The sequence below is a fragment of the Mustela erminea genome, chromosome 9 (genome assembly GCF_009829155.1).
Source record: "Mustela erminea isolate mMusErm1 chromosome 9, mMusErm1.Pri, whole genome shotgun sequence".
Lineage (NCBI taxonomy): Eukaryota > Metazoa > Chordata > Mammalia > Carnivora > Mustelidae > Mustela > Mustela erminea.
The window spans coordinates 64,339,517-64,367,405 of record NC_045622.1 but is presented as its reverse complement, the minus strand read 5'-3'; the positions used below and the strand labels follow the sequence as shown (position 1 = coordinate 64,367,405).

The following is a 27,889-nucleotide window of genomic DNA, read 5'->3' as shown; positions in this document are numbered from 1 at the left end:
TCAAAAACTTATAACACTATTTTACCTCTTTATGATCTTCAACTACACTAAGAAGTGTGTCGATGGTATTCAGAATTCCCATAGCAGTAACTGCTTTGTCATCACTTCCTTCTTCATCTGGCCCAGTCTGGATTACCTGATTAAATGTCATTGCCTAGAATCAAGAGAATATAAATTTAGACTTGCCGTTATAGCAGTATAAACACATTTTGGTCTAAAACTTAATTTTTAAAATGTTCTCACAGAGACAGCAAAACCAATCAATGGGGCGCCTGGGTGGCTCAGTGGGTTAAGCCGCTGCCTTCGGCTCAGGTCGTGATCTCAGGGTCTTGGGATCGAGTCCTGCATCGGGCCCTCTGCTCAGCAGGGAGCCTGCTTCCTCCTCTCCCTCTCTCTCTCTCTGCCTGCCTCTCTGCTTACTTGTGATCTCTCTCTGTCAAATAAATAAATAAAATCTTTAAAAAAAAAAAACAAAAAAAAAACACCAATCAATGTTACCACTGATTAATATTAAGAGTCTGGGCTCTACAATCAGAAGGTACTACCACTTACTAGCTGACCTTAAGTTACTTGACCTGTCTCCTGACATTTCATTTGAGAACTTTATCATAGAGATACTTTGAGGCTTAAATGAGGTAAGGCATAGAAACTGCCTAATATTACCAATATTCTTATTAATATTATTGGCTAACATTTGACAATGCCCAAATATAGGTACATTAATCAAGGCTTTTTGTCAAAATTGTTTTCGAACTTCTGAGGAGTAAAGGATGGAGTCCTAATTAATAACCAGCTTATTATAAATGCAATATACATATTTAATGAATGTTGCTACAGTTATTCAAATATCCTTCCCCATTTCAAAATCAGGTTTTCACAAAACTCTGCTTTTGCTTAAATCCACAGCAGATACCAAGACCTAGATTCCTGAAACCTCAATACTCAGCAAAAATATAAACTGCATCAAATAAATCACTGTACTGGGATTATGAATGGTAATTGTTAGGGCATGTTCATGCTTTCTATTACCCTTAAACAATTTACATTGTTAATTCTCAAAAGTTTGGGGCTATGTACAGTAAACAAAGGCCAACTATTGAGTAGCTACTGTTTATAAATTTCATTAAACAACAACAACAACAACAACAACAACAACAACAGGGGGGCCTGGGTGGCTCCGTTGTTAAGCATCTGTCTTCGGGTGGGGTCATGATCCCAGGGTCCTTAGACTGAGGCCCAGATTGGGTTCCCTGCTCGGCAGGAGGTCTGCTTCTCCCTCTCCCACTCCCCCTACTTGTGCTCTATCTCTGTCAAATAAATAAAATCTTAAAAAAAAAAAAAAAGAAAAGAAAAACTACCTGGGGTACCTGAATGGCTCTTTTTAGAGCTCACATTTTCTCTCAGTATATGAATATATTAAAAACATACAAATATATTTTATATATAAATATATAAAAATATATTCTTTATATAGAATTAAATGAGCTAAATGTATGAATTAAATACAGATGTAAGGCTTAAAACTACCTGATATACAGTAAGCTCTATGAACATACTTAATAAAAGATTAAGTACTGAATAAATGATTGGTTCAAATAACATACCAAATGCTGTGTCATTTCTACTGCAATAGGAGTAACTTCTTCACTATACTCGCAGATCATTTTCTGAATTACATTGGTAAGATCATCATTTTCTGTTTCTCTTATTATATGAAGAAGAGCTTGCATTACAGGTCTGATGAATGGTGTAATATACTCTTTAGCTGTAAGAGAAAAAAAATTTGGCCAAAACCTCCTAAAACCTGATATAACATATATCAAATAGCAGATACTTTCCCATACAGGGGAAGAAAATGTGTCAAGTTTCTAGGATTATGCCTTTTAAAATTATTTGTAAAAACACTGCACTATTTTTGAGATATAAATCCTTTACCTTTTTCTTGATTGCTGATCAACACCTGAAGTGCAATGGCAGCTTCCACTTTCACCGGCATTTCCCTATCATCAATCAGACATCTTCTTGTCAGCTCTAAGGCCGTTTGCAGGTTCTGGTCACTTTTGAACTTTACTTCACAAAAATAGTGAAGGACCCAGCAAGCCTTTTATTAAAAAATGCAGTGAGTTACTATAGATATCCTATCCTTAAACTGCCCCAAGCTACAGTATGTCTATTCCAAAAGTTCTGTGTGGGAATCTGGAGGCTGGCCAGTGGTAGATATGCCCAGAGACACAACACTAGACCAGTACTATGATCCCAAATTATTCTTTGGCTGCATGACATTTGTGTGGATAGCAAGGTCTGAATGCAAAACACAGACAGACACTGCTATCAGACACAGATGAAAACTATGCACACATTACAGCAGCCATTTAATATTTACATGAAACAGAGGTCTAAAAGGAAATAAGGCTTTTATTAAGGTGAGCATTAAAGAGGCTCCACATAAAAGTCCACATAAGCAGTCATTCATTACAAAACATAAATATATAAGTGAATAAGGATGAAAACATACCCTTGCTCTCATATAGCCTAGTTCACTGCTGAAGAGAGGGAATACATGATTCTGCAACATGTATTCCATCTGATCTTTGTAGATCTTTTTCTGTAAATATAAACAACAATTATTTTTCAAAGAATTCCAAATATAATCAACTCAAATGCCAAATAAATACACAAATGTTAAAATAACTATGTAGAAACACTTTTATTCTGATTCTTTGTACCTCAGGATCCGTATCTAATTTTCTCATTCTCAAACTTCACCATCAAAAAACACTGAATACCTTTTCTTTAATCTTTTTACCTCATTTGCTTAGAAAGTTTTTCTACTAAATCTTAACAGCAATCATGTTTGAGTAATGGGAGTGTGGTTAATTTTATTCCTTACCTTATAAAACTATTATAATGAAAAAAGCCTCACTGAAAAAGTTCTAAATGAATACAACACAGTTTGAGAAAAGACCCTGCTTACAAAGTAATTACCTGGTTATCTAAAAAGATATTCTCAGGGTACCTCAGTGGCTCACTTGGTTAAGCATCTGCCTTCAGCTCAGGTCATGATCTCAGGGTCTGGAGATCATGCCCCATGTTGGGTATCTGCTGGGAGAGGGGGGAGTTTGCTTCTCTCTCTCTTATTCCCCCTTCCCACCTGTGCTTATCACTCTCACTCCCTCTCAAATAAATAAATAAAATCTTTAAAAAATAAAAAAAATTTTCTGGGGCGCCTGGATGGCTCAGTGGGTTGAAGCCCCTACCTTTGGCTCAGGTCATGATCCTGGGGTCCTGGGATTGAGCCCCGAATCAGGTTCTCTGCTCAGCAGGGAGCCTGCTTCCCTTCCTCTCTCTCTGCCTGCCTCTCTGCCTACTTTTGACCTCTGTCTGTCAAATAAATAAATAAAATCTTAAAAATAAATTAAATAAACAAATAAATAAAATTTAAAAATTTTAAAAAATGCATGGTTAAGCAAAGAAAAACGATATTCTCATGAATCTTTAGAGTCTTTTCTAAGTGGTAACAAGCTTTTAAGAAGAAATCCTGGGGGCACCTGGGTGGCTCAGTGGGTGAAGCCTCTGCCTTCAGCTCAGGCCAGGATCTCAGGATCCTGGAATCGAACTCCTGCATTGGGTTCTCTGCTCAGCGGGGAGCCTGGTTCCCCTCCTCTCTCTCTGCCTGCCTCTCTGCCTACTTGTGATCTCTCTCTTTGTGTCAAATAAATAAATAAATAAATAAAATCTTTAAAAAAAGAAGAAGAAGAAGAAATCCTGGAATTGCATATTATATCAAATCTAAAAATATATGCTTGAAAAACTGAAGACTGAGACATAGGAACTAAATACAATGTGGGATCCTGCACTGAATCATGGCCCATAAAGAAGGACATAGTGGGAAATCTTGCACAATGTGAAAGGGGTCTGTAAGACTAGTGACTAGTAGGCTATCAACATTAATTTCCTGATTTTGAGAATTACAACATGGCTATCTTAGATGCTAACATTAAGGGAAGGTGGATGAAGAGTAATGAGAAACTATTTTTGCCATTTTTCTGTAAGTCTAAAATTACTTAAAAATAGAAAGTTAAAACAGAAAAATCTGAACTTGCCAAGAGAACTCACTAAAGAGTCCCAGCTTGCCATGTAACAAATAAACACTGTCTTTAACTTATAAGCTAACAGAAGGATGGGCGGACAAGTATAAAAAAACTAAAAGATAAACAAAATATACCTACAAACTCACGGTGATATGGAACAAGGTTCCTGGGAGTTAAATGATTCTGTGACTAAATATCTACTTACACTTTGGTTACCATTTATTAACTTTTAAGCAAAATAACTTTCAGATCGCATTTATGAAGTCAGACACAATGTGTACAATTAGGTTGAGATTCCTAAATATAAATCTAATCCAAGGTCAATCTTTATAGAAATTTATGTCACAAAAGCATGACGTTCCTAGGCTATGAATGGATTCATTCATGTTTATAAATTTCTTTAGAGATAAATTTTTTGAAGGCAAAAACACTATTTCATAATTATCTTACAACATAAATATAAAACAACTAATCCAAAAGGAGTACCTTAAGCACAAGCAGCAAAAGAAAACATATACTGGACGTTAATTTCAGAATCTTATCAAAACTTGTACTTCAAAAAACATCAAGAAAGTGAAATGATAACCCACAAATTACTTGCAAATGATATATATGAAAAAGGTCTAATATTTAGAATAAACAAAGAACTCTTAACAATTAAACAACGAAAGGACAAATACCCAGTTAAAAAATAGACAAAGGATTTGAATATACATTTCTCCAAAGAAGATATACAATAGCCAATATGCACATAAAAAGATTCACCGTATTATTATTCATCAGCGAAATGTAAATCAAAACCACAATGAGGTACTGTTTGACACCAACTAGGACAGCTACAATAAAAAGGTATTAATTGTTGGTGAGGACAATTGGAACCCTGATACACTGCTGGTAAAAAATATAAAATGATACAGCCACTTTGGAAAACAGTCTGTCAGTTTCTCAAAATATGACAGCAATTTGACTCCTAGGTATGTGACCCAAGGGAAGTGAAAATATTATGTCCACACAAAGATGTGTGCATAAATGATCAGCTTTAGTATTCAAAACAGCCAAAAAATGGAAATAGTGGAAGTGTACACCAACTGATGAATGCGTAAATAAAATGTGTTATATGATACAATGGACTATTACTTGGCAACAAAAAGGAATGAAGTACTGACATATGCCACAACACGAATGAACTTTGAAAATATTGTGCCAAGTGAAAAAAGCCATTTCTTACGGAGCACATGTTACATAGCATTCCCTTTACGTGAAATGTCCAAAATGGACAAATCCATAGAGATGAAAAGTAGACTGGGGGTAGCCCAGGGCTGAGAAGTTTGGAAGAAAATGTAAATTAACTGCTAATAGTTTCGTTCGGGGTTGATAGTTGTACAACTCTGTGACTATAATAAAAACCACTGAATTGGGACGCCTGGGTGGCTCAGTTGGTTAAGCAGCTGCCTTCGGCTCGGGTCATGATCCCAGCGTCCTGGGATCGAGTCCCGCATCAGGCTCCTTGCTCAGCGGGAAGCCTGCTTCTCCCTCTGCCTCTGCTGCTTCTCTGCCTGCCTGTGCTCGCTCTCTCCCTCTCTCTCTGATAAATAAATAAAATTAAAACAAAAACAAAAACAAAAAAAAAAACCACTGAATTACTCACTTTAATGGGCAAACAGTATGGTATGTGAACTGTATCTCAATAAAACTGTTATTAAACTACCTGCACACAAAAGAAGAAATACCTTCAGAAGTATTTCAGCTAAAGAGCCAATCATATGCAGGGCTCCATCTTTTTTTCGTGGATCAGCATTTGGTTCTGTAAGAATCTGGTAGCAAAATCCCATTGTCTTTTGCAGTACCTAGATTAAAAAAGAAAAGTTAACGCTTTATTCAATTTCCTAACAATCCTTAACAACACTAAAAAAAAGACAAAATGACTTACATGGCTAATGTTAAAAGCTTAGTGTATATCTGAACAGATTTTAAATATTAAAGCAAAACTTCTCTATATTAAACAACTCACCTCTTTCCTCTTGCTACAAGCTGTAAACAAGAGTGTCTGGGCAGCAGTGGTAGGAGAAATGAAATCTTCAAACACATCTGGAGAATAAATTTAAAATTAATACGAAAACCAGTAATTTCAATTTCTTCAACATTTTCAAGTAATTTACAAATGATGCTCTGTAAAAGTACGACCTTAAAATTATGCTGAATGTTCATGCTAGGTATAAAGAGGAAACCAGATTCCTATATAATTTTGCAATAACCTAATTTCATGTCTCTTCAGTACAAATTAAATTTTAATCCATTAATTTCTCTTAAGGATCATTATCTTTCATAAAAAACACAACTACCGTGAGAATTTTCACAATATGGTCACAATAGTACAATTTACTACAAATACAAAAGATTTTGGTACAAAGGACTAATATACAACATTAGTCAAATTATAATCCTTTAGTTCCATGCAGAGATTCCACGTGATTCCAGCTTCCAATATATGTCTTCTCGATTCCCATACATATGATGACTGACATAGGATCCAAAAGTATAGTTTTGACACTTGGTGTTAAGGTGTAATCTTGAATTTCTAAGTTTTAGCATGTGCCAAAAGCACATCCAGTAATTGTAACTTATTAACACTACTATCAGTGTCTGCTAAAAATGAAGACTGTCATTATTAAATGCCATAACTAGTGAACACACCCTCAAAAGTCTAAAAAATGGATAAATTACATTAAAACAAAGATCTTTCAGTACCAAAGGAGAGGCCTTAAGATACCACTATGAATACTATATACAAACTTAGCTACTGACATATTTTGTTTCTAAGAAGGTGAAAATTTACCAAACTTCATGCGTATATATTCATAAGGGTCTTCTTGCCAAAGTTCTTCATCAGCATCTGTATAGCACATCAATGGAAAAATAACATCTTGGATAATGCCCTGAAATTTAAAAGTTAAGAAAGTAACCTTAGGTCAGTCTTTAAATTTAAACCTTCAATTTTGGTTAAGTGTTGAAACAAAAGCAATCCAATAATGTATCTATATATTTAAAAAAATTTTTCCCCAATAATATATATTTTAAAACTTAATACTAAACTTTAGTAATGATTCTCAGATCAACTATTAAGGTACATAGTATTTTGTGTAACAAATAATTATAAAATAAGACATTTGTGCATATAGGTAGCAATTAAGTATTCTGAAAAAATACATTATGACATTTTGGTCCATTAACTCCTATCATTCTAAATAAAGCAAATAAATCACTCACAGAAATAATACATAAGCTAATTACCCTTAAAACCAATCTGGTGAAAGTCCTTAGTTCATTCCAAATTACAGGACTAAAATGTTATCATCATAAGCCAGCACTAAGAATTTAAATGCAAATTTTAAGATAATAGCTTTAGATTAAAAGGAATCTGAATATTTACAAAATATCTCTTATAAGTTTATGTCAAGGTATTTTCTCATTTTCCTTCTATATCTTCAAAACAATTAACAGAACTAGAATAACACAAGTAAAAAATAAGCATTTTTCAACCTTTACATTATTTCAATTATATTTTCCAGAAAAATATCTGATAGAAAATTATTACTAAAAAAAATCCCCAACAAAAAACAAAAGAAAACAATGACAACAAAAACAACAACAAAAAAACACAAACAAAAAAAAGAAAATTATTACTTGTATATGAGGCTTCAGATTCTTCCAGGTGAGGGCATGAGAAACTCCTTGATTAATATAATTTAATGTCTGTTGTAAAACTCGAGGAGCCATATATTGTTTCTCCTTGTACTGATATAATACCTTCAATAAGACCTTTGAAAAAAAATTTGATCAGAAACCAAAACTTAAATAGAAATTTTAACCACTTTATAAGTCGGCAAAAGCATCTGACCCATATCTTAATACCCAGATCATCATCCTAAAATAACCATATTCTCTTAAAAAGAAAGTAATTTTGAAATTTTTGTGTCAGAGAACCGTATTTATTCCCAAGGTAGTCAAATAAACAAACTGAATTAATACTATGTCAAAGGACTAGTTTCTGATTAAGTATAAAAAGAAAACCACAGGTTACTCACTGAACATGCCATAACTTTGAGATAGCCCTGATTTGTTGTTTACCTCCCAGAAAAACCTTATGCAAACCACTTACCAATTTAATGTCTGCCGTCTGGCAGGAGTTGTAATTCTATGTATTTGAGAATAGAAATTGTCAAGATCTGGCCCACAGACCTCCTGAAGGGTCTGTGAGGTCAAAACTATTTTCATAATAAGGCTGAGACAGTATCTGCCCTTCTCACTACGTAACATCTGCATCGATGGTACAAAAGCAATGGTGGCAAATCCTCTAGTGCCTAACATGAATCAAGGAGTGGCACCCAAGTGTACCAGCAGTCATCATATTCTTCACAGCCACATTAAATTCAAAACATTCATTCCTTAAGAATACTCTTAATGAATCAGAAATATAAATATTAAACGGGGAGTATACAACATATAGCACTTCTTCTACATACCAAAGTACAATGGTTGGAAGAAAAGCTGAAATAGCTTTCCTATCAAATGCTATCATATGATTGAAAGAAAAACTGACAGACAAATTTTGGTTATTTAGACTTGTGTGTATGGCATATTCTTCCTCAAAAATGAATAAAATGAGCCTGTCACCTCAAGGAAAATAACTGAGAGTATGTTACTGATGTTAAAATCTGAGCTTTTAAACAAAATTAGAATTCTCAGAAATCTTAGATGCAAAGACTTAGATCTGCTTAATTAGTTTCCAGTATTTAAAGATATTTCTGATAACATCAGTGGTAATATTAGCAAATATGATTTTTTTTAAAAGATTTTATTTACTTATTTGACACAGAGAGAGAGATCATAAGTAGGCAGAGAGGAAGGCAGAGAGTGAGGGAAGCAGGCTCCCTGCTGAGCAGAGAGCCCAATGCGGGGCTTGATTGAAGGACCCTGAGATCATGACCTGAGCTGAAGTCAGAGGCTTAACCCACTAAGCCACCCAGGCGCCCCGATTTCTTTTTTAAAACTGCATAATGAAGGGCGCTTGGGTGGCTCAGTAGGTTGAATCTCCAACTCTTGATTTCCACTCAGGTCATGATCTCAGGATTGTGAGATCAAGCCCCATGGTAAGTAAGCTCAGTGCTCAGTGGGTAGCTTGCTTTTCTTCCCTCTCCCTCTGCTCCTCCCCCTGCTCATGCATGCTATCCTTGCTCTCTCTCTAAAATAAATAAACCTTTTAAAAAATAAAATAAGGGGCGCCTGGGTGGCTCAGTGGGTTAAGGCCTCTGTCTTCGGCTCAGGTCATGATCCCAGGGTCCTGGGATCGAGCCCCGCGTCGGGCTCTCTGTTCAGCCGGGAGCCTGCTTCCCTTCCTCTCTCTCTGCCTGCCTCTCTGCCTACTTGTGATCTCCGTCTGTCAAATAAATAAATAAATAAATAAATAAAAATCTTTAAAAAAATAAAATAAAATATGGGGCGCCTGGGTGGCTCAGTGGGTTAAAGCCTCTGTCTTCAGCTCAGGTCATGATCCCAGGGTCCAGGGATCGAGCCCCGCATTGGGCTCTCTGCTTGGCAGGGAGCCTGCTTTCCCCTCTCTCTCTGCCTGCCTCTCTGTACTTGTGATCTTTGTCTGTCAAGTAAATAAATAAAATCTATAAAATAAAATAAAATAAAATAGCATAACGAAGTATATTAACATTTGGAAAATATTCATTAACTCAGTTTTCCAAATGACCAGCTGTTACAAAATCATGTATGGATAAATGATCCATTCAAAGTGCAATATAGATCAACAGGTGATAATGTAAAAGAATATAAAATGCTTGTTGTTAACAAACTTTACACCGCAATTAACTTTTAAGAAACTACCACTATTGAGTGGCTCAGTTGGCAGAGCATGTCACTTGATCTTGGGGTCATGAGTTAGAGTCCCACACTGGGTAAAGAGTTTACTTAAAAACAAAAACAAAACTATCATTATCATATTTTGATGTGATATCAAAGAATTTCCACAATTTTGTGAAAAGTTTACAAGTCTTTCCTTTTCCAACTGATCTGGGCCACAGTGTCTGCAGCTATGTCCATCAAAATAAATTTAAAAAGACTAAATACATATGTAGATGAGCATATAACTGCCTTTTATTAAGTCATACATTAAAAATTTAGTAAAACTGTTTAACAATATCATTTCTTTTTGTTAAAAACTTTTCATTTTGGGAAACAGTTAAAAAAAAAATACATATTCGGGGGGCACCTGGGTGGCTCAGTGGGTTAAAGCCTCTGCCTTCGGCTCGGGTCATGATCCCAGAGTCCTAGGATCGAGCCTCACATCTGGCTCTCTCCTCAGTGGAGAGCCTGCTTCTTCATCTCTCTCTCTGCCTCTCTTGCCTACTTGTGATCTCTCTATCTGTCAAGCAAATAAATAAAATCTAAAAAAAAAAAAAGCACATTCTAAAACAAACAAACAAACAAACAAACAAACAAAAAAACCCACAACACATTCTGTGTTAATATACATTAGGTTTGTTATTATTTTTAAATGAATTAATACTCTTAAATTTTAATTTCTAGTATGATAAGTAGCATAGGTATAAATCACATAAATGGAAGCTTGCTGAGGCTCTCAAAAATTTAGGGAATAAGGAAGACCTAAGACCAAAAAATGAGAACTGATACAGGGTTCAAAATATTAATGACTGCTACATGCAATCTTTGGGTACCAATAAACCAGAAAAAGGGCAGAAATTAACCTAATAATAATATTTCAATTTAGAAAAGTTCTTAGACTTACTTGCTGGACACCAACAGCAAACGCCTTCAGAAATACTTCAGCAAATTCATTATACTCCTTGGAAACATTGCCAGGGCTTCCATACCTAAAAGAACATTTAAATGCCCACTGTTTCTTTATAATGCTTTATATATTGACACTTATAAAACTAAGAGCTTGAAAAAATAAACTTAAGTCATCATACACTGAGAGAAGCTTACCTTTCAAAAAGCCTTGCTAAGATATGTAAAGCCCACTTCTTACATTTCCACCATGGTAACTCTGGTCTGTCATCTTCTTCAACCTGAAGTGTTTCCTTCAAAGAGATTTATTTAATGATAGTAAGAGATGATACAATCTAAGAAGAAGAGCATGAGGTGAGAAGAGACTCACAAAAACCATTTATGTTGGCCTTTAGAAATAAAAGGCTAGATTTGGAAAAGTACTAACTCTTATTTAAATATAAGAGGCACTTTCATCTGCTTCACTACTTGGCTACGTAGCAAACTCAAAACACAAACATTTTAGTCAAAATCCAATTAACATAAAGCCAAGGCCATGAAAAGTAGTTTAATTAAAACCAGTATAGTTCAGGGCACCTGGGTGGCTCAGTGGGTTAAGTCTCTGCCTTCAGCTCAGATCATGGTCTCGGGGTCCTGGGATCGAGACCCACACTGGGCTCTCTGCCTAGCAGGGAGCCTGCTTCCCCATCTTTCTCTGCCTGCCTCTCTCCCTACTTGTGATTTCTGTATCAAATAAATAAATAAATCTTTAAAAAAACAAAACAAAACAGTACAGTTCAAATTAAAAGGGCATGAGAAACACCATTTCAAAAATCTAATTTCAGAAATATTGGTATAAACACAAAAGGATAAGCAGATGAAGACATTAATTTAAAAACAATAGTGAAAAACTACCACGGTAAACATTCGCAAATAAGGGGATGATTACTTATGGAACACCTATAAAATACTACTATACAACCACTAAAAGAATGGACTGGATCCTGGGGCGCCTGGGTGGCTGAGTCATTACAAGTCTGCCTTCTGCCAAAGTCATGATCCCAGAGTCCTGGGATTGAGTCCCTCCTCAGACTCCCTGCTCTGTTGGAAGCCTGCTTCTCCCTCTCCCACTCCCCTTGCTTGTGTTCCCTCTCTTGCTGTGTCTCTGTCAAATAAATATATAAAATCTTAAAAAAAAAAAAAGACTGGATCCTTACATATTGACCTACAATATCCAGACATATTTTTAATTTATAATGGAAAGTAAGACTTGGAGCAACCAAGTCTTAGTTTAACAAACTAAAACTAAAACTGAGAGCAATGATACAGCCACTCTGAAAATCAGTTTAGAAGTTACTGATAAAGTTAAACATATACCTATCCTATGACCCCATTCTATTCTTTGGTAATCTGCTCAAGAAAAATGAAAACATGTGATCACAAAAAGATTTGTGTAAGGACATCCATAGCAGCTCTATTAGTACTACTAAAATCCTGAAACCACCTAGCTGTCCATCAACTTGTGAATGGATAAATAAATTGTAGTATATCCACACAATAAAATACTACCTGGTAATAAAAAGGAACAAGCTACTATAACACAACATAAATACATAAGAAACAGACTAACACAACATAATATATCTCATAAATATACCATGCAAAAGAAGGTAAATACTAAAAATTAGCTTTATTTTAAGTTCTAAAACATGCAAAATAAATCTATGGTGCTAGAAATGAGAATGGTGATGATAGGAAAGACTAAAACTAGCCACCAGCAAATATTCTAGGTGATGATTACATGGATACATGCAAATGATAACTCACTGGACTGTTTATTTATAATATGTGTTTATAAATTATACCCAAAATGTACAGAGTGGTTGTAAATGAAAACTTAACATTTTATTTTGAACCTATTAAATGTGTTCAGAAAAATATACAACAAACTAGTTTCCGACAGAGAGGAAGAAATGTTCTTTCACTTCTTCTACACTGTTGTTTTGTTTTTATAAAGTAGGCTCCACACCCACTGCAAAGCCAAACACACTGGGCTCGAATTCACAACCCCGTGAGATCAAGAACTAAGCCAAATTAGATCAAGAGTCAGACACTCAACCGAGTCATCCAGGCGCCCCTACACTGTTTTTCCTTTTAAATAGGAATTTAAGCAATAAACCATAAAACAAGGGGGTCTCACTAATGCCACTAATAAAATTGTTTTGGATAAATTATATAATCATTCAATGTCTCCATTCAAATATATTCAGAGGGGATAGGGGAGAAAAATTAATTCAGAGACATTTTTTTGAGGATTAAATAAGTAAGGAATATTAAAGCACTTAAAGCATATTTTGAATTTAGGACTTATAAATTCCCTTACCTCTCTAGAAAACTAGATTATAAAAAAAAAAAAAAAAAGAAAAGAAAAGAAAACTAGATTATTAAAAAAAATTGCATTTACTTTAAAAATTGTGACTAAACTGGGCTCTTCAGTGGCTCAGCTGGTTGGGTGTCTTCCTGGGATTGAGTCCTGCATAAGAGTCCTTGCTCAGATAGGGGTCTGGTTCTCCCTTTGCCTCTCACCCACAACTCGTGTGCGCTCGCTCTCTCGCAAAAATAAATCTTTTTTAAAAAAGGGACTAAATAGGGACGCCTGGGTGGCTCAGTTGGTTAAGCAGCTGCCTTCGGCTCAGGTCATGATCCCAGGGTCTGGCTGGGATCGAGTCCCACATCAGGCTCCTTGCTCGGCAGAGAGCCTGCTTCTCCCTCTGCCTCTGCCTGCCTCTCTGTCTGCCTGTGCTCGCTCGCTCTCTCTCCCTCTGTCTCTGACAAATAAATAAAATCTTTAAAAAAAAAAAAAAGTGACTAAATAAAACAATTCCTATGTACTAAATTCTGTATGTACTAAAACCCACTGAACTGTACACTTTGAAAAGGTTAAAATTTATGGAATATGTGTTATCTCTCTATAAAACTGTTTTTTAAAAAAACAAGTAATATAACTAATTACAAAGTCTTCTGGTTCATGAGTAGCTGACAAATTATTAGGATAACTCCAGATGCAAGCACTTTTCAAAAAATACATAATTAATATATAAAATTGTATTAGTTTAAGGTATATAACACAACGATATGATATTAGGTATACACTGTGAAATGATTATCACAGTAAATTTAAGAAGGTGGTCAAAACTTTTAGTTGTATGATAACTAAGTTCTGGAGATGTAATGTTCAGCATAGTGACTATATAGTTAACAGTACTGGACTATATACTTGAAGGATGCTAAGAGAGTAGATCTTAAAAATTCTCATCATGGGGCTGCCTGGGTGGCTCAGTTTGTTAAGAATCTGCCTTCAGCTCAGGTCATGATCCCACGGTCCTGAGACTGAGCCCCAGGTCAGGCTCTGTGCTCACCAGGGAACCTGCTTCTCACTCTCCCTGCCATTCCCCCTGCTTATGAGTCCTCTCTAATAAACAAATACAATCTTGGGGCGCCTGGGTGGCTCAGTGGGTTAAAGCCTCTGCCTTCGGCTCAGGTCATGATCTCAGGGTCCTGGGATGGAGCCCCGCATTGTTCTCTTTGCTCTGTGGAGAGCCTGCTTCCTCCTCTCTCTGCCTGCCTCCCTGCCTGCTTGTGATCTCTCTCTCTCTCCCTGTGTTAAATAAATAAATAAGTAAATAACTAAAAATACAATCTTAAAAAAAAAAAAAAACTCTCATCATAGGGCACCTAGGTGACTCTGTCGATTAAGCTTCCGACTCTTGGTTTCAGCTCAGGTCATGATCTCAGGATCCTGGGATTGAGCACTGCGTGGACCTCCACGCTCAGGGGGCAGTCTGAGGATACTCTCTTCCTCTGCCCCTCCCCCTGCTCACCCATGTACGCTTTCCCTTTCTCTAAATTAATCTTTAAAAACATTTCTCGGGCGCCTGGGTGGCTCAGTGGGTTAAGCCGCTGCCTTCGGCTCAGGTCATGATCTCAGGGTCCTGGGATCGAGTCCCGCATCGGGCTCTCTGCTCAGGGGGGAGCCTGCTTCCTTCTCTCTCTCTCTCTCTGCCTGCCTCTCAGTGTACTTGTAATTTCTCTCTGTCAAATAAATAAATAAAATCTTTAAAAAAAAAAAAAACATTTCTCATAAGAAAAGGATTTTGTGGGGCGCCTGGGTGGCTTAGTCAGTTAAAGCCTCTGCCTTCAGCTTGGGTCATGGTCCCAGGGTCCTGGGATCAAGCCCTGCATTGGGCTCTCTGCTCAGCAGGGAGCCTGCTTCCTCTTCTCTCTCTGCCTGCCTCTCCACCTACTTGTGGTCTCTGTAAAAAAAAAATAAATAAATAAAATCTTAAAAAAGAAAGAAAGAAAGAAAGAAAGAAAAGGATTTTGTAGCTATGTGAGATGATATATATTATGAACTCTTAGCTAAATCCTGAGAAGATAAGATGGGATGCCTGGCTGGCTCAGTTGCATGTGACTTCTGATCTCGGGGTTGTGAGTATGAGCCCCATGTTAGGTGTAGAGATTACTTAAATAAAAATTAAAAAAAAAATTTTTTTAATGAAGGGGCTCCTGGGTGGCTCTTAGCTGAATGTCTACCTTTCGCTTAGGTCATAATCTCAGGCCCTGCTTTGGGCTCCTTGCTCACTGGGGAGTCTGCTTCTTAGCCCCCACCCCCCCAACCCCAATCATGTGCTCTCTCTCACTCTCTCTCTCTCACATTATAAAAAAAACTTTAAATATAAATATATAAATAAATAAAATTAAAAACTGAGAAGAAACAGAAGCATTAGGATATAAGTACCTAAACAACAGTATATGAAATAACACTGCGCACAATTTTTAATTATACTGCACATATGTAAACACACAAAATGGTCTCTTTATCTAGAATAATTTGCATCATGAATTATATAAACTCATAAAAATGTTACAAAAAGTATCAGTTAAAATTCCCAAAAGATAATTAGATATATCAGTAATACAAGAACACACAGAGACTTACATTTGGTACATCTCTGTTCACAACAGTCTTTAAAATTTCTATCCATTCTGTCAGGTTCTGTTGGTTTATCAGCTCCAATGGTAGTGTATACTAAATGAAAATCAAGAATCAATACTTTAAAATCATTACAAAAGAAAATCCTACTTCCTTTCACTCTTCACAAAACCTATAAAAGGTATTTCATTCAATCCACATTTCCCATTTTTAGTACACAAGCAAATTTCTTATCTGGCTGATTTGATCAGTTATCCAAACCCGAGAATTGTGGCACTACAGTGACCATCCTTGTCTTAGTCCCAAATTACTGGGAATACATCTTATTTTTACCCTAAGAGTGATACTGTGGATTTCTAGTGAATGTCTTTTATCAAGTAAAGAAAATTTCTATTCCAGGACTCTTAGCTTGTTTTTTGTTTTTTAAAAGTGGGAATGGTTATTAAATGTTATCAAATGCTTTATCTGGCAATCTTAGATATGGTTATAGGTCTTCTTCTATGAGTTAGTCATAGGGGTGCGTGGGTGGCTCAGTGGGTTGAGCCTCTGCCTTTGACTCAGGTCATGATCTCAAGGTCCTGGGACTGGGCCATGCATTGGGCTCTCTGCTCGGAGGGGAGCCTGCTTCCCCCACTCTCTCTGCCTGTCTCTCTGCCCACTTGTGATCTCTCTCTCTGTCAAGTAAATAAATAAAATCTTCAAAAAAAAAAAAAAAAGAGTTGTATCATAGAAACTGATCTCTTAACCACTGATCCACTCTTTCTTGCATTCCTTGGATAAATCCTCTCAACAGGCTCATAAAATCAATACTCGATTTGGGACATTAGAATATCTATTTTCACAAGTGAGAAAGGGCTATACTGAATATCAGTGTATGCTAGAATCAAAAAATTAGTTGGGAAGATAAATATCTTGCCCTATTCCCTAGGACAATTTACAAAAATAACTTATTCTTAATCTAAAAGTTATAATCTTACCAACTAAAAAACAAACAAAAACAGTGTATTATATACCCAAATCACTTGTAAAAATTCTCTAAGAAGCAGCCAGTGGAATGGCATCAAAGTGTCCTCTGATTAAGACTGGGAGATAACAGACTATCTTTACTAATCTAGCAAAGACACACAAAATCCAACCAAACAATATGGTGAGTCAGTTACAATCTTAGTGGAAGTCACAGGTCTATTTAAATGAGATTCTGAAGTTAAGTAAGTGTATAAATGAAACCAAAGGTTCTAGTAGATGAGATGAATCCTTCTATGACTATATGGCACAAAAAGAACTGAAATTTTAATCTTGATCTAAACCGGTTTCATTTAAGTAATTATATCCCACTGAGAAAATACACACAATCATTTCCTCAGTGGATATCTTTTATCCCAGGAAGATATAGAATATGTAAAAATGATGAAGCCCATCACTGTGTGCCAGCCAAGCCACAGTACTAGTATTTTTGTTAAACTTAGGTATAGGTTTTGTAATCACTGGGACAATCTATATATATTTGGCACATCAGGTTCATGCTAGATATAAATTGTAATTTCAGTAATTGATTTTCAGACTTGTGAGCTTTGCTCAGTGGCAGTATCATAGCCAATGGGGTTTACCCGAGGCACGATTATTGCTAATTGATTTTCAGACTTGTTAATTCTTAAGGTGAAAGGCATAAAAATTTTTTACTAAAATTTTGTAAATAGTGTCAGATGATTTAAGAGAACTTAAGATTGACCAGTTAAAATTTAAGATCTATTGGTCTTGTTTATGTATTTAGGGAAGTGTGCTTCGTTAGACTTTTAATGCACACATAATTTTGGCGATTTATATGACTAGCAAATCATCCATTTGTAATCCATTTGTAATCTAGATTTTCAAGTGAAATTATTTTTAAGACATGGAAATTATTTGTTATCTTTTAATGTAGCAAAAGATAGACTTTTATATATAACAATTACCTGAACAAGAGCATAGAAGATCTTGAAAATCTGTTTCTGGATGAGGACAGATTGATCAGACTGATCAGAAAGAAGCTGGATAAAACGGTCCTTTAGAACTGGCAGGAAATGCTGCATTGCTGCTACCAGTGGACTCCGTTCCTCTGGTTTCTTGTACCTTTGGGTAGGAATACAAACTAATTCTGTAAGAATTTGCATCACAATTTCATTTATATGAATGAGACACAAAATTAAACTGCTTGTTTGTCCACACAAATATAAGCAAATACTTCCTAAGCAACTTTAGATTCCTAGGAAAAAAAAGGAAAAACCAACAATGGAACTATATCACAAGCAAAAGCAACCTAAGAAAAACCTCAAATAATAACAAAGTATCTAAAATTTTCTGAGCATTCATTATGAAGTCAATAATCCTCAAGGATCCAGGTCACCTGGGTAGCTCAGTGGGTTAAAGCCTCTGCCTTCAGCTCAGGTCACAATCCCAGAGTCCTGGGAAGGAGCCCCGCACTGGGCTCTCTGTTCAGCAGGGAGCCTGCTTCCTCCTCTCTTTCTGCCTACCTCTCTGCCTACTCTCTTTTTGTCAAATAAATAAAATTAAAAAAAAAAAAAAAATTCCTCAAGGCTCCATTAGTATCCTCACTTCCACAGTTTGAGGAAACTGAAGCACAGAGCAGTATCCTCCTCAACATACTCCTCTAGGTATGAACTTCAGCAGTCAAGATCCAAGGTCTGCCCTCACTTCAGTCTCTAATTGTGAATACTTATACAACTGAGGAGCTACAATGACTTGGCTTTTAATAGCAAGTAACTGATATAAAACTGATTATCTATTACTCTCCTGCCTTAATGCTTTGGTATGTTATTGACATACCAAAAGCATTAAGGCAGAAGTGGCATCCAAAAAGCAGAAAATAAGCACTTTATAAACAGGAAGTTCTTTTGTAACCTATTTGGCAACAAAACCTGACTTCAACAGGCTATTTATGGTCTTCATTTATTCCATCTGGAGTGGATATTCATGTATTTTACAGCAGATATGATAATATGCATCTGACTACTGGGTGTTGGTCCAATTTCAACAGGAGTGTTTAACATGTATTATTATGTGAACCTTCTTATCTTTCTAAAATCCAAAAACTTCTGAATTCTGAATCACATTTGCTCCAAGGATGTGGGCTCCAAGAACTGCTGCCCTAAGTGAGAAATTTCCATATATAGATTTCTTAGCATTTTAACTGTATTATTTAAAAAGGTCTGTTATTTTTAATTAAACTGTACTTCAATTTAAAAAACACTGTGTCAACTATGCTTCAGTGAAAACAAAACAAAACAAAACAAAACCTTAAACAAGTAAATTAACAGATTAGAACTATAGGGGGACACCTGGATGGTTCAGTTGGTTAAGCATCTGCCCTTGGGTCAGGTCATGATCTCTAAGTCCTGGGAGAGGCCAGAGCCCAGCTTCTTACTCAGCAGGGAGTCTGCTTCTCACTCTCTCTCCCCATTCCCATCACTGATTTTCTAATAAATAAATAAAATCTTAAAGAAAAAGAACTGTAGGAATGACACCCCACCTTCTATTATTAAGGAATGGATAGGCAGAATGGCTTTACAAAAGCTTACTAGTGGTTAAGTCATTATTCTAAAAAACTGAATTTATCTTTTTAGATTAAACTGCTTTTTAATTGGTTTTTCCTACCAGATTCCAGTTTTATCTATTGGTAGCCTTCTTGAAGAACAAAATATATTTAAGAATTGAGTATCTGAGTGCATTTTTAGAAGGTAAAGGTAAGGGTCACCTGGATGGCTCAGTTGGTTAGGCACCTGACTCTTGATTTCAGCTTGGGTCATGATCTCAAGAGTTCTAGGATCAGGCCCCAAGACAGGCTCTGCACTCAGCAGGCGTCCACTGAAGATTCTCTCATTCTCCCTCTGCCCTTACCCCCACTGACACACATTCTCTCTCCAAAATAAATAAATAAAATCTTTTTAAAAAAAGGTAAAGGTAAAAAGGCTAGATTATTTTCCCCTACTAGATGGAAACAGAACCAAAATAAATTGCCAAGAATAAAACACATCACAGGGGCGCCTGGATGGCTCAGTGGATTAAAGCCTCTGCCTTCAGCTCAGGTCATCATCTCAGGGTCCTGGGATCAAGCCCCACATCGGGGTCCCTGCTTGGCGGTAGCCTGCTTCCGCACCGCACCCCACCCCCGCACCTGCCTCTCTGTCTACTTGTGATCTCTGTCAAATAAATAAGTAAAAATCTAAAAAAACCCCAGAAAACAAAAAACCACCACAACAAATGTTCTAATAATGATTGAGACTATTGAACAATTAACTCACAGATTATTTAAAATACTGTTTTAACATGCTGAGAAATTACACCTAGCATGCATTTTAAAACATCTGTATAGTTCTTTCAGTCAGTAAAAACAATTAACAATTTATGAAAGGAAGCCATTTGCAGTCTCCAATCTGATTACACTAAACTACAGTGATTAAAGACAGTACTTCCTTTTAACTACAAAGGCAGAACTATATTATGCACTTCTCTCCATTTACCCAACCCAGATGATCACCCACATTAAGAGGGTTTGAGTATCCAGTCCATATTACACATTCTTCTTTCCTACCTCCCTCTCTACATTCAGGAGAGGACTTGAAATTAGGGGGTACTAGCTGCTAATCTACACTAATTGGTATATGAAAGTAATTATGGTAGGAAACAAATTACTAACCCTTAAGACCTGAGAGTTCCTGACAGCACAAAAATGTGACACTAATAAAAGCCGACTACCACAAGGCTACAATGTGCCAACCTGGTGAGCCATGCTCACAGGAAATCCTTAGTACTAGCCCATCACTTTACTGTTTAAAAAAAAAAATTTTTTTTTCAATGGTACATTAGTATCTAAAAGGTTACATCCAAATTCTCCATCACGGCACTCAAAACTGTCTTTAACATGGTCCCAATTTACCAGCTCCAAATTTATCCCCTGCCTCTAAACAGAAATCATCCATACTATTGGTGGTCTACTCACTACCCACTGAAGATAATATCTCATTTCTACCTCTGTACCTTTCTTTGTTCATACTACTGCGTATGGTGTGACATGCCTTTCTCTTCAAATGCTCCTACTGTGCTCTTTCAACTGACAAGCATTTCCTGAGGATCTATGCTCCTGAAGACCACCACAACTTCCAATTTCTCCATGAATTTTCTTAGAACTACTTCAGTCCACACAGATCCCTTGTGAACACCTTGTGCTCCACAATCGAACACTGGCTGAAAATGAACTGGAATTCCAATATTGTAGCAGCCTCCTACGTCTCCCATTTAAAAAAAATCTGTCACACTCTCTCCTGCTAAGATTATAGGACAGGAGAGACTTAACCTCCTCAATGACAATAACAGCTTATTATTGTTATTCTCTCTCATTTTAGTCACTCACTTACCAGAACTACAACAACTGGCACTCTGATAGAAGTTGGAGCAACAGCTGGAACATTCCTTAGCAGGAAGATGGGTAGCTGGTGGGAACACAAGAAAACACCAGTACCAATGCTGTAAATGGTATACTTCTCTCCTGCTCAGAAGAAAAGCAGCAGTTCATCAGCTACTTTAGTTGGGACCCAAAAAGGGTATTGGAGGCTAACTACAGGCCCCAGAATTAACGGGCTCACAATGGCATCTGTGCAGCTGTCAGGACTGGAAATAAGGCCACCATCATGGTGTAAGTGTTCCTCATGCCTTCCTCAAAATTTTCTGTTATCAAAACTTTCAAATGCCTACAAATTTCATTTCTTCCACTACACGATTGAGATAATCCCTTCAATGTATAGCTTACCACTCTTAATGCTATACCTCAGCTTCCAAGGTTAGATCTTTTTTCTTATCCCTAAACCCAGATCTAAAATGATCCCTTGGCCTAAAATCTTTCTTACTGATACTAATTACTTATATGAACTATAATTTGCTCAAATATGCAAACACTGAAACAGATGACTGAATCCCTAAAACACAATGATTAAAAATGATCATGTGAAATCCCAACATATCCTTCTTAAAGAATTACAGGTAGGTTCTTGAAACTTATCAAGACCCCAAATTAAGATAAAAAATTCACAGAAAGCCAGAAGTTAAATAAGCTCTAATGCTCAAAGTACTCTGATACCCTTCACATTTTAAAAAAGCTTGTTTAGGCCTTTTATCAGCACAAACTGAGGAGCCCATATTGAGGAATTAGAGATAACCCAGTTTTTGAATAGGGAAACAGATAATATGAAAAAAAGGGCACAACAAGTTTGTAAGCTGAATCAACAGAAGTGACTTAAGAATTAAAATAAGAGTGCTACTTTAAAAAGAAAATACTGCATTAAGATCAACATATAATTCACTAATTTTTATATACCAAATGTAATTTTAAATGTTCAAACAAAATACCTTAAAATTTCCAAATTTTTCCTACTTCTCAAATCTCTGTAGGAATTGAGAGACACTTACTCATAATTTTTCACAAGCTGATAAAGGCAAAGAAGAATTCCTAGCCAACAAGCACTGTTATCAGACTGAAGATAAAAGCCAATTTTGTCCACAATGGCAGTCCAGCGGCTTGGATAATCATGTTTGATGATATGGTGAATGCATGTAGTAAGTTGTACCCTGAAAGTCAAAAATAAACAAAACAGTAAGGAGAAAGAAATGGTACCTAGATAAAATTCTGCTCACACAAAGAAAATGGCTGGTTAGGTAAAAATAAATAAGTCACTGAGAAAAAACTACTCATTCCTACTGATTTAAAAGAAACCCAACAGGGACGCCTGGGTGGCTCAGTTGGTTAAGCAGCTGCTTCAGCTCAGGTCATGATCCCAGGGTCCGGGGATCGAGTCCCACATCGGGCTCCTTGCTCGGCAGGGAGCCTGCTTCTCCCTCTGCCTCTGCCTGCCTCTCTGTCTGCCTGTGCTCGCTCGCGCTCTCTCCCTCTGTCTCTGAAAAATAAATAAAATCTTTAAAAAAAAGAATAAAATAAAATAAAAATAAAAAAAATAAAAAAAAATAAAAGAAACCCAACAAATGTTACAAATGTAGGTGATTTTATTTTTCATCCCTATCATCAACTGATGTGTTTCATTTAAAACACAGCTATTTTCATTAAAAATTCTGCAAAATCGGGGTGTCTGGATGGCTCAGTCAGTTATGCATCTGACCCTCGATTTGGGGTCAGGTCGTAATCTCAGGGTTGTGAGATCGAGCCTTGCATTAGGCTCATGTTCAGTGCAGAGTCTCCTTGTCCCTCTCCTCTCCTCTGCCCCTCTGCTCTCTATCTAAAATAAATAAATACAATTCTTAAAAAAAATTCTACAAAATCATATAAAACTAAGAACTTTAAGTGATCAAGACCATATAATATATAGTCAGCATTCTACAGTTTTCTTTAACCCCTCTCACCTGATCATACTGTTTCATAAATTTCACATGAAGAAGTTTAGAAGTTCTTGGTTTAAAAATAAAAGAAGTTGTTCTTGGTTTTTATAAATACAAAAACTTAACAGTAAGAAAATACAAAAGGAATTTGCCTGTTATTAAGTTTACCACTATAAAAACGACAGGTTTTTATGTTCTGAAAGAACCCACTGTGCTGTCTCCTCCCAAACTCCACAAATTATGTACCTGAAACAATGGGTAAGTTTTAAAATATACATATACCTGATGAGCTCAGGAGAGTGGATAATAGCTTCTACAATATTTTCTCGAATACAATGTCGATCTTCTTCTGGAATGGTATAAGGGGATATATCCCCTGGTGCTGTTTCCCGATCAGGCCAATACTGTGTTATCATATTTTTCAAATAGATAACACCTAAAATGTAGATGAATTTGACAAGAGAGTGTTTACTGTGAAAGTACTGTGAATATCCCTTTTAAGTGTCCACACCTCCATTTAAAATACTGCATATTTTATTATTTTCAAAGTTGATAATCAAAACAGTTTAATTCTTAGCTACAGTAATCACCCCTGGAGTTAGTATTAAACATACAGGCTAAGAAAATCTACAAATAAACACACTATACAAACAAAACTATTAAGACTTTTTACATCACATTTATACTTTTTATCCCGCTTTCTGTAGGAAAGCTATTTGGATTGATTTAACCATATTAATTTTCCAAATGAAGCCTCTAAAGACAAAACTACATATACATTACTATACTGTTCCCACAATTAATAACACTGCTATAGACTGAGTATTTGTGGTCCTCTCAAATTCATATTGAAATCCAAACCCCCCAGTTTGATGGTATTAGGGGTGGGGTCTTTTGTGATTAATGCCTTTATAGGAGAAACACCAGAGAGGTTCCTCTCCACTCAACATGTTGGGCTCTAAGAACCAGAAAGTGGGTCCTCATCAGACACCAAATTTGCTTGCTCCTTGATTTTGGACTTCTCAGCCTCCAGAACTTTGAGCAATATATCTATCATCCAGCCTGTGATATTCTGTTACAGGAGCCCAAACTAAGACACACAAAGGCTGTTATTTTTTATCATAGGAAAATCACAGCATAAAAATTTTTAGTCTATAAATTTAAGCATTTCATTAATATACCACAATCAACCACTTCAAATTCATATTATTTTATGGGAAAATGTGCTGTGTTCAAAAATTACAGATTACTTTTTCTGTTAACTATCATACCACTATCTTCAATACTGCTGGTCAACACAAGATGAACTAGATTGCTAACAGTGCTTTTTATCCAGTCCTCTACCCCCAGATGAGAGCTACATTGTATAGCTCATTGTATAGCTCAACCACAAATGTATAGGATGTATAGGAAATGGAAATTATTCAAAATTAATCAATTACTAAATTCTACAGAACACAGCCCTTCTCTGATTAGTAATTAACTCTCACCTGGAGTATTATACCTATTTGAATAGCATAACTCATATATCTATGACTTTTATATTCTACTTGGCTCTACCTTGGGAATTAAAATACTACTCCACCTTACATTATCTCAAAAAAGATTGATTGCACATTAAAATCCCTTCAACAAAAGTTTTAAGACAAACTACCTCTACAGTCAAGAATACTGACTCAGTATATGTAATATGTTTTAGGTTAGTACTATTTCCAGAATTTTGATTCTTTAGCTCCAAAACAGAACAGATTAAAATTAAGACGTGACACAGTGCTATGTCTTCTGCATAGAGTCTCTGAGTATTTCTTTCTATCGTAATACATAAAAGAATGGATATATAGGAGCGCCTGGGTGGCTCAGTCATTAAGGGTCTGCCTTCAGCTCAGGTCATGATCCCAGGGTCCTAGGATCAAGCCCCACATTCCAGCTCCCTGCTCAGCAGGAAGCCTGCATCTCCCTTTTCCTCTCCCCCTGCTTGTGTTCCCTCTCTCGCTGTGTCTCTGTCTGTCAAACAAATAAATAAAATCTGAAAAAAAAGAATGGGTATATGTATTTATTTGTATAATTATGATTCAGTATTTTAAGGTTTTTGGTCTCCAAAACACATAAACAAGTGAGAACTGCACTGTAAGAATACCGTGATTCAAAGTCTATTCCATCCAGGATGCTTGGACTCTGCTACAAAGACCAAATGCATCTCTCAGGTCTAGGCCATGGAATCACAATATGCCCTACACTAAAGAGTATCATTCAATTATTAAAAGAATGTAATTTGTAAAGTAATGATTAGATTTTAAAATTCTTGACTAATTCCACAGTTTGGCTGCTTCTGGTTTTGTACATACTAACTACACAACTTTCTAGTATAATTTAATTTTGCTAATGCACATAATCAAGTCTCAAAATGTTAATTAAGGTTGTCCCTCCTCCTTTCAACATCTTAGCAAAAATCTGAGATTTAAAGGCAATTATTTTATTCATTTCAGAAGTAGAATTTAGTGACTCATCAGGTGTATATAACGCCCAGTGCTCATTACATCAAGGGCCCTCCTTAATGCCCATAACCCAATTATTCCTTCCCTCCATGCACCACCCTCCAACAACCCTAAGTTTATTCCTAGTGTTCAGTGTCTCTTATGGTTTGCCTCCCTCTCAATTTTAACCTTGTTTTTCCTTCCCTTCCTCAAATGTTCACCTGTCTTGTTTTTTAAATTCCACATATGAGTGAAATCATATGGTATTTTTCTGAGGCAAAGATTCTTATCTACAAAATAACCAAATAGGAAAATGCCAACTTCATTAGCAGAAGAGAAATGACAGTTAAAATGCATAAAAGCAACTTTTCAGATGTAGTGAAAAGAAGGGCCATATGTACCCCAATGTTCATGGCAGCAACAGCCACAATTGCTAAAACTGTGGGAAGAGCCAAGATGCCCTTCAACAGACGAATGGATAAAGAAGATATGGTCCATATATACAATGGAATATTACGCCTCCATCAGAAAGGATGAATACCCAAATTCTGTATCAATATGGATGGACTGGAGAAGATTACGCTGAGTGAAGTAAGTCAAGCTGAGAGAGTCAATTATCATATGGTTTCACTTACTTGTAGAGTGTAAGGAATAATATGGAGGACATTAGGAGAAGAAAAGGAAAAGTGAATTGGGGGAACATTGGAGGGGGAAAGGAAGCATGAGAGACTGTGGACTCTGAAAAACAAACTGAGGGTTTTGAGCAGGGGCGGGGGTGAAGGGATAGGTGAGCCTGGTGGTGGGTATTTAGAAGGGCACATATTGCATGGAGCACTGGGTGTGGCACATAAACAATGAATCTTGGAATACTGAAAAAATAAAATTAAATTAAAAAAAATAAAGGCAACTTTTTTCTATTAATTAGAAATTTTTTAAAAAGACTTACAGCTGACCAGGGCCTAGTGAAATTACTATATTTCATAGGCCCCCAAAAATGTTCCATTGTTGTGCTACTTATATAATACCAATATTTTAAAAGATAATAAACTTATATGCATTCATTTATTTACTGAGTATGTTTGGTGTGTCAGGCAATATTTTAGGTACTGTGAATACAACTGTTAATGAAACAAATCTAAGATTAAATAATTGAAAAATGGTTCACTTGAAAAATGGTTCACTTCACATGGCACATTATGGTAAATTACTTAATCACTGAAATAAAATTTAAGACTAACACTATGTAAAGAAAAGGGATGAGCTTACTATACATTAAATAAAGCAAAAAAATTTTTTAACAAAACTGATGTACAGAAAAAGAACAGGAAGAAATAGAGAAATAGTATCATAACATAACTGGTTTTTCTAGAATGGTGAAATTATGAGTAACTTTATATTTCCTATAACAAAATTAATACACTTGCAAATAAATTAAGTAACAGGACACTGTTCACACTGAAGATGTGAATTCCATTATTTTGCAGACCAACAGATATGAGAAGTAACCTACCACATTTTCACAGACCATTTGTTACTGAGAGAACGGTTCAATATCTTACTGAAACTAGAACTAAGAAATACAGTAGTCCCCCCCACCTTATGCACTGATTCACTTCCCGTGGTTTCGTTACCCGTGGTCACCCAGTCAAGAAGCATATGACCTTTTCTGACATATTATCAGAATAGATTTTGACCACGTCAAAATGCCTACATCATTAATCTCACCTCATCTCATTACACAGGGATTTGATCTTTACACATCATCACAAGAGTATGTACAGTAAAATAAGATATTTTGAGAGAGAGACCACATTCACATACCTTTTATTATAGTATCCTGTTATAACTATTCTAATTTATTATTAATTATTGTGGCTAAACTCTTACTTGCCTAATTTACAAATTAAATTTTGTAAGTATGTACATATAGGAAAATACGTAGTACATATAGCATCATCAGTTCTATACAGTTTCAGGCACTCACTGTGGACTTAAAATGTAACAGTCATGGATGGGGCGGCTTCTGTAGTACTTTTTAAATGGTTAAAAACAGTAAATGCACAAGCTCTAAGGAGCAAGTGCATAAACAAAGGGGTTTGTATCTTAGAATCACCCACTGAGCTACAAAGAATCTTTTAATAAACCCTATCAATTTC

The 27,889-nt window shown here is 36.1% G+C and overlaps 1 protein-coding gene and 2 non-coding genes across 4 annotated transcripts in view; 1 reads left to right on the top strand and 2 right to left on the bottom strand.

Annotated features, from left to right (window-relative positions):
- IPO7 (importin 7) overlaps positions 1-27,889 on the bottom strand; it is a 57,560-nt gene that overhangs the window by 13,883 nt on the left and 15,788 nt on the right. For both annotated transcript variants that reach the window (XM_032356965.1, XM_032356966.1), the window contains 14 exons: positions 23,542-23,695; positions 22,339-22,497; positions 17,832-17,988; positions 15,886-15,975; positions 11,106-11,200; positions 10,906-10,990; positions 7,776-7,910; positions 6,928-7,027; positions 6,103-6,179; positions 5,822-5,938; positions 2,516-2,605; positions 1,936-2,101; positions 1,605-1,765; positions 26-154 (listed from right to left, as the gene is read on the bottom strand). In XM_032356965.1, coding sequence (XP_032212856.1) covers positions 26-154; positions 1,605-1,765; positions 1,936-2,101; positions 2,516-2,605; positions 5,822-5,938; positions 6,103-6,179; positions 6,928-7,027; positions 7,776-7,910; positions 10,906-10,990; positions 11,106-11,200; positions 15,886-15,975; positions 17,832-17,988; positions 22,339-22,497; positions 23,542-23,695 — 1,715 coding nt within the window. The remainder of the gene's footprint in view (positions 1-25; positions 155-1,604; positions 1,766-1,935; positions 2,102-2,515; positions 2,606-5,821; positions 5,939-6,102; positions 6,180-6,927; positions 7,028-7,775; positions 7,911-10,905; positions 10,991-11,105; positions 11,201-15,885; positions 15,976-17,831; positions 17,989-22,338; positions 22,498-23,541; positions 23,696-27,889) is intronic.
- On the bottom strand, positions 2,183-2,366 carry LOC116600467. Its single transcript, XR_004289668.1, has one exon. It is a non-coding gene; the product is annotated as a small nucleolar RNA SNORA23 (small nucleolar RNA).
- On the top strand, positions 17,447-17,585 carry LOC116600388. Its single transcript, XR_004289609.1, has one exon. It is a non-coding gene; the product is annotated as a U4 spliceosomal RNA (small nuclear RNA).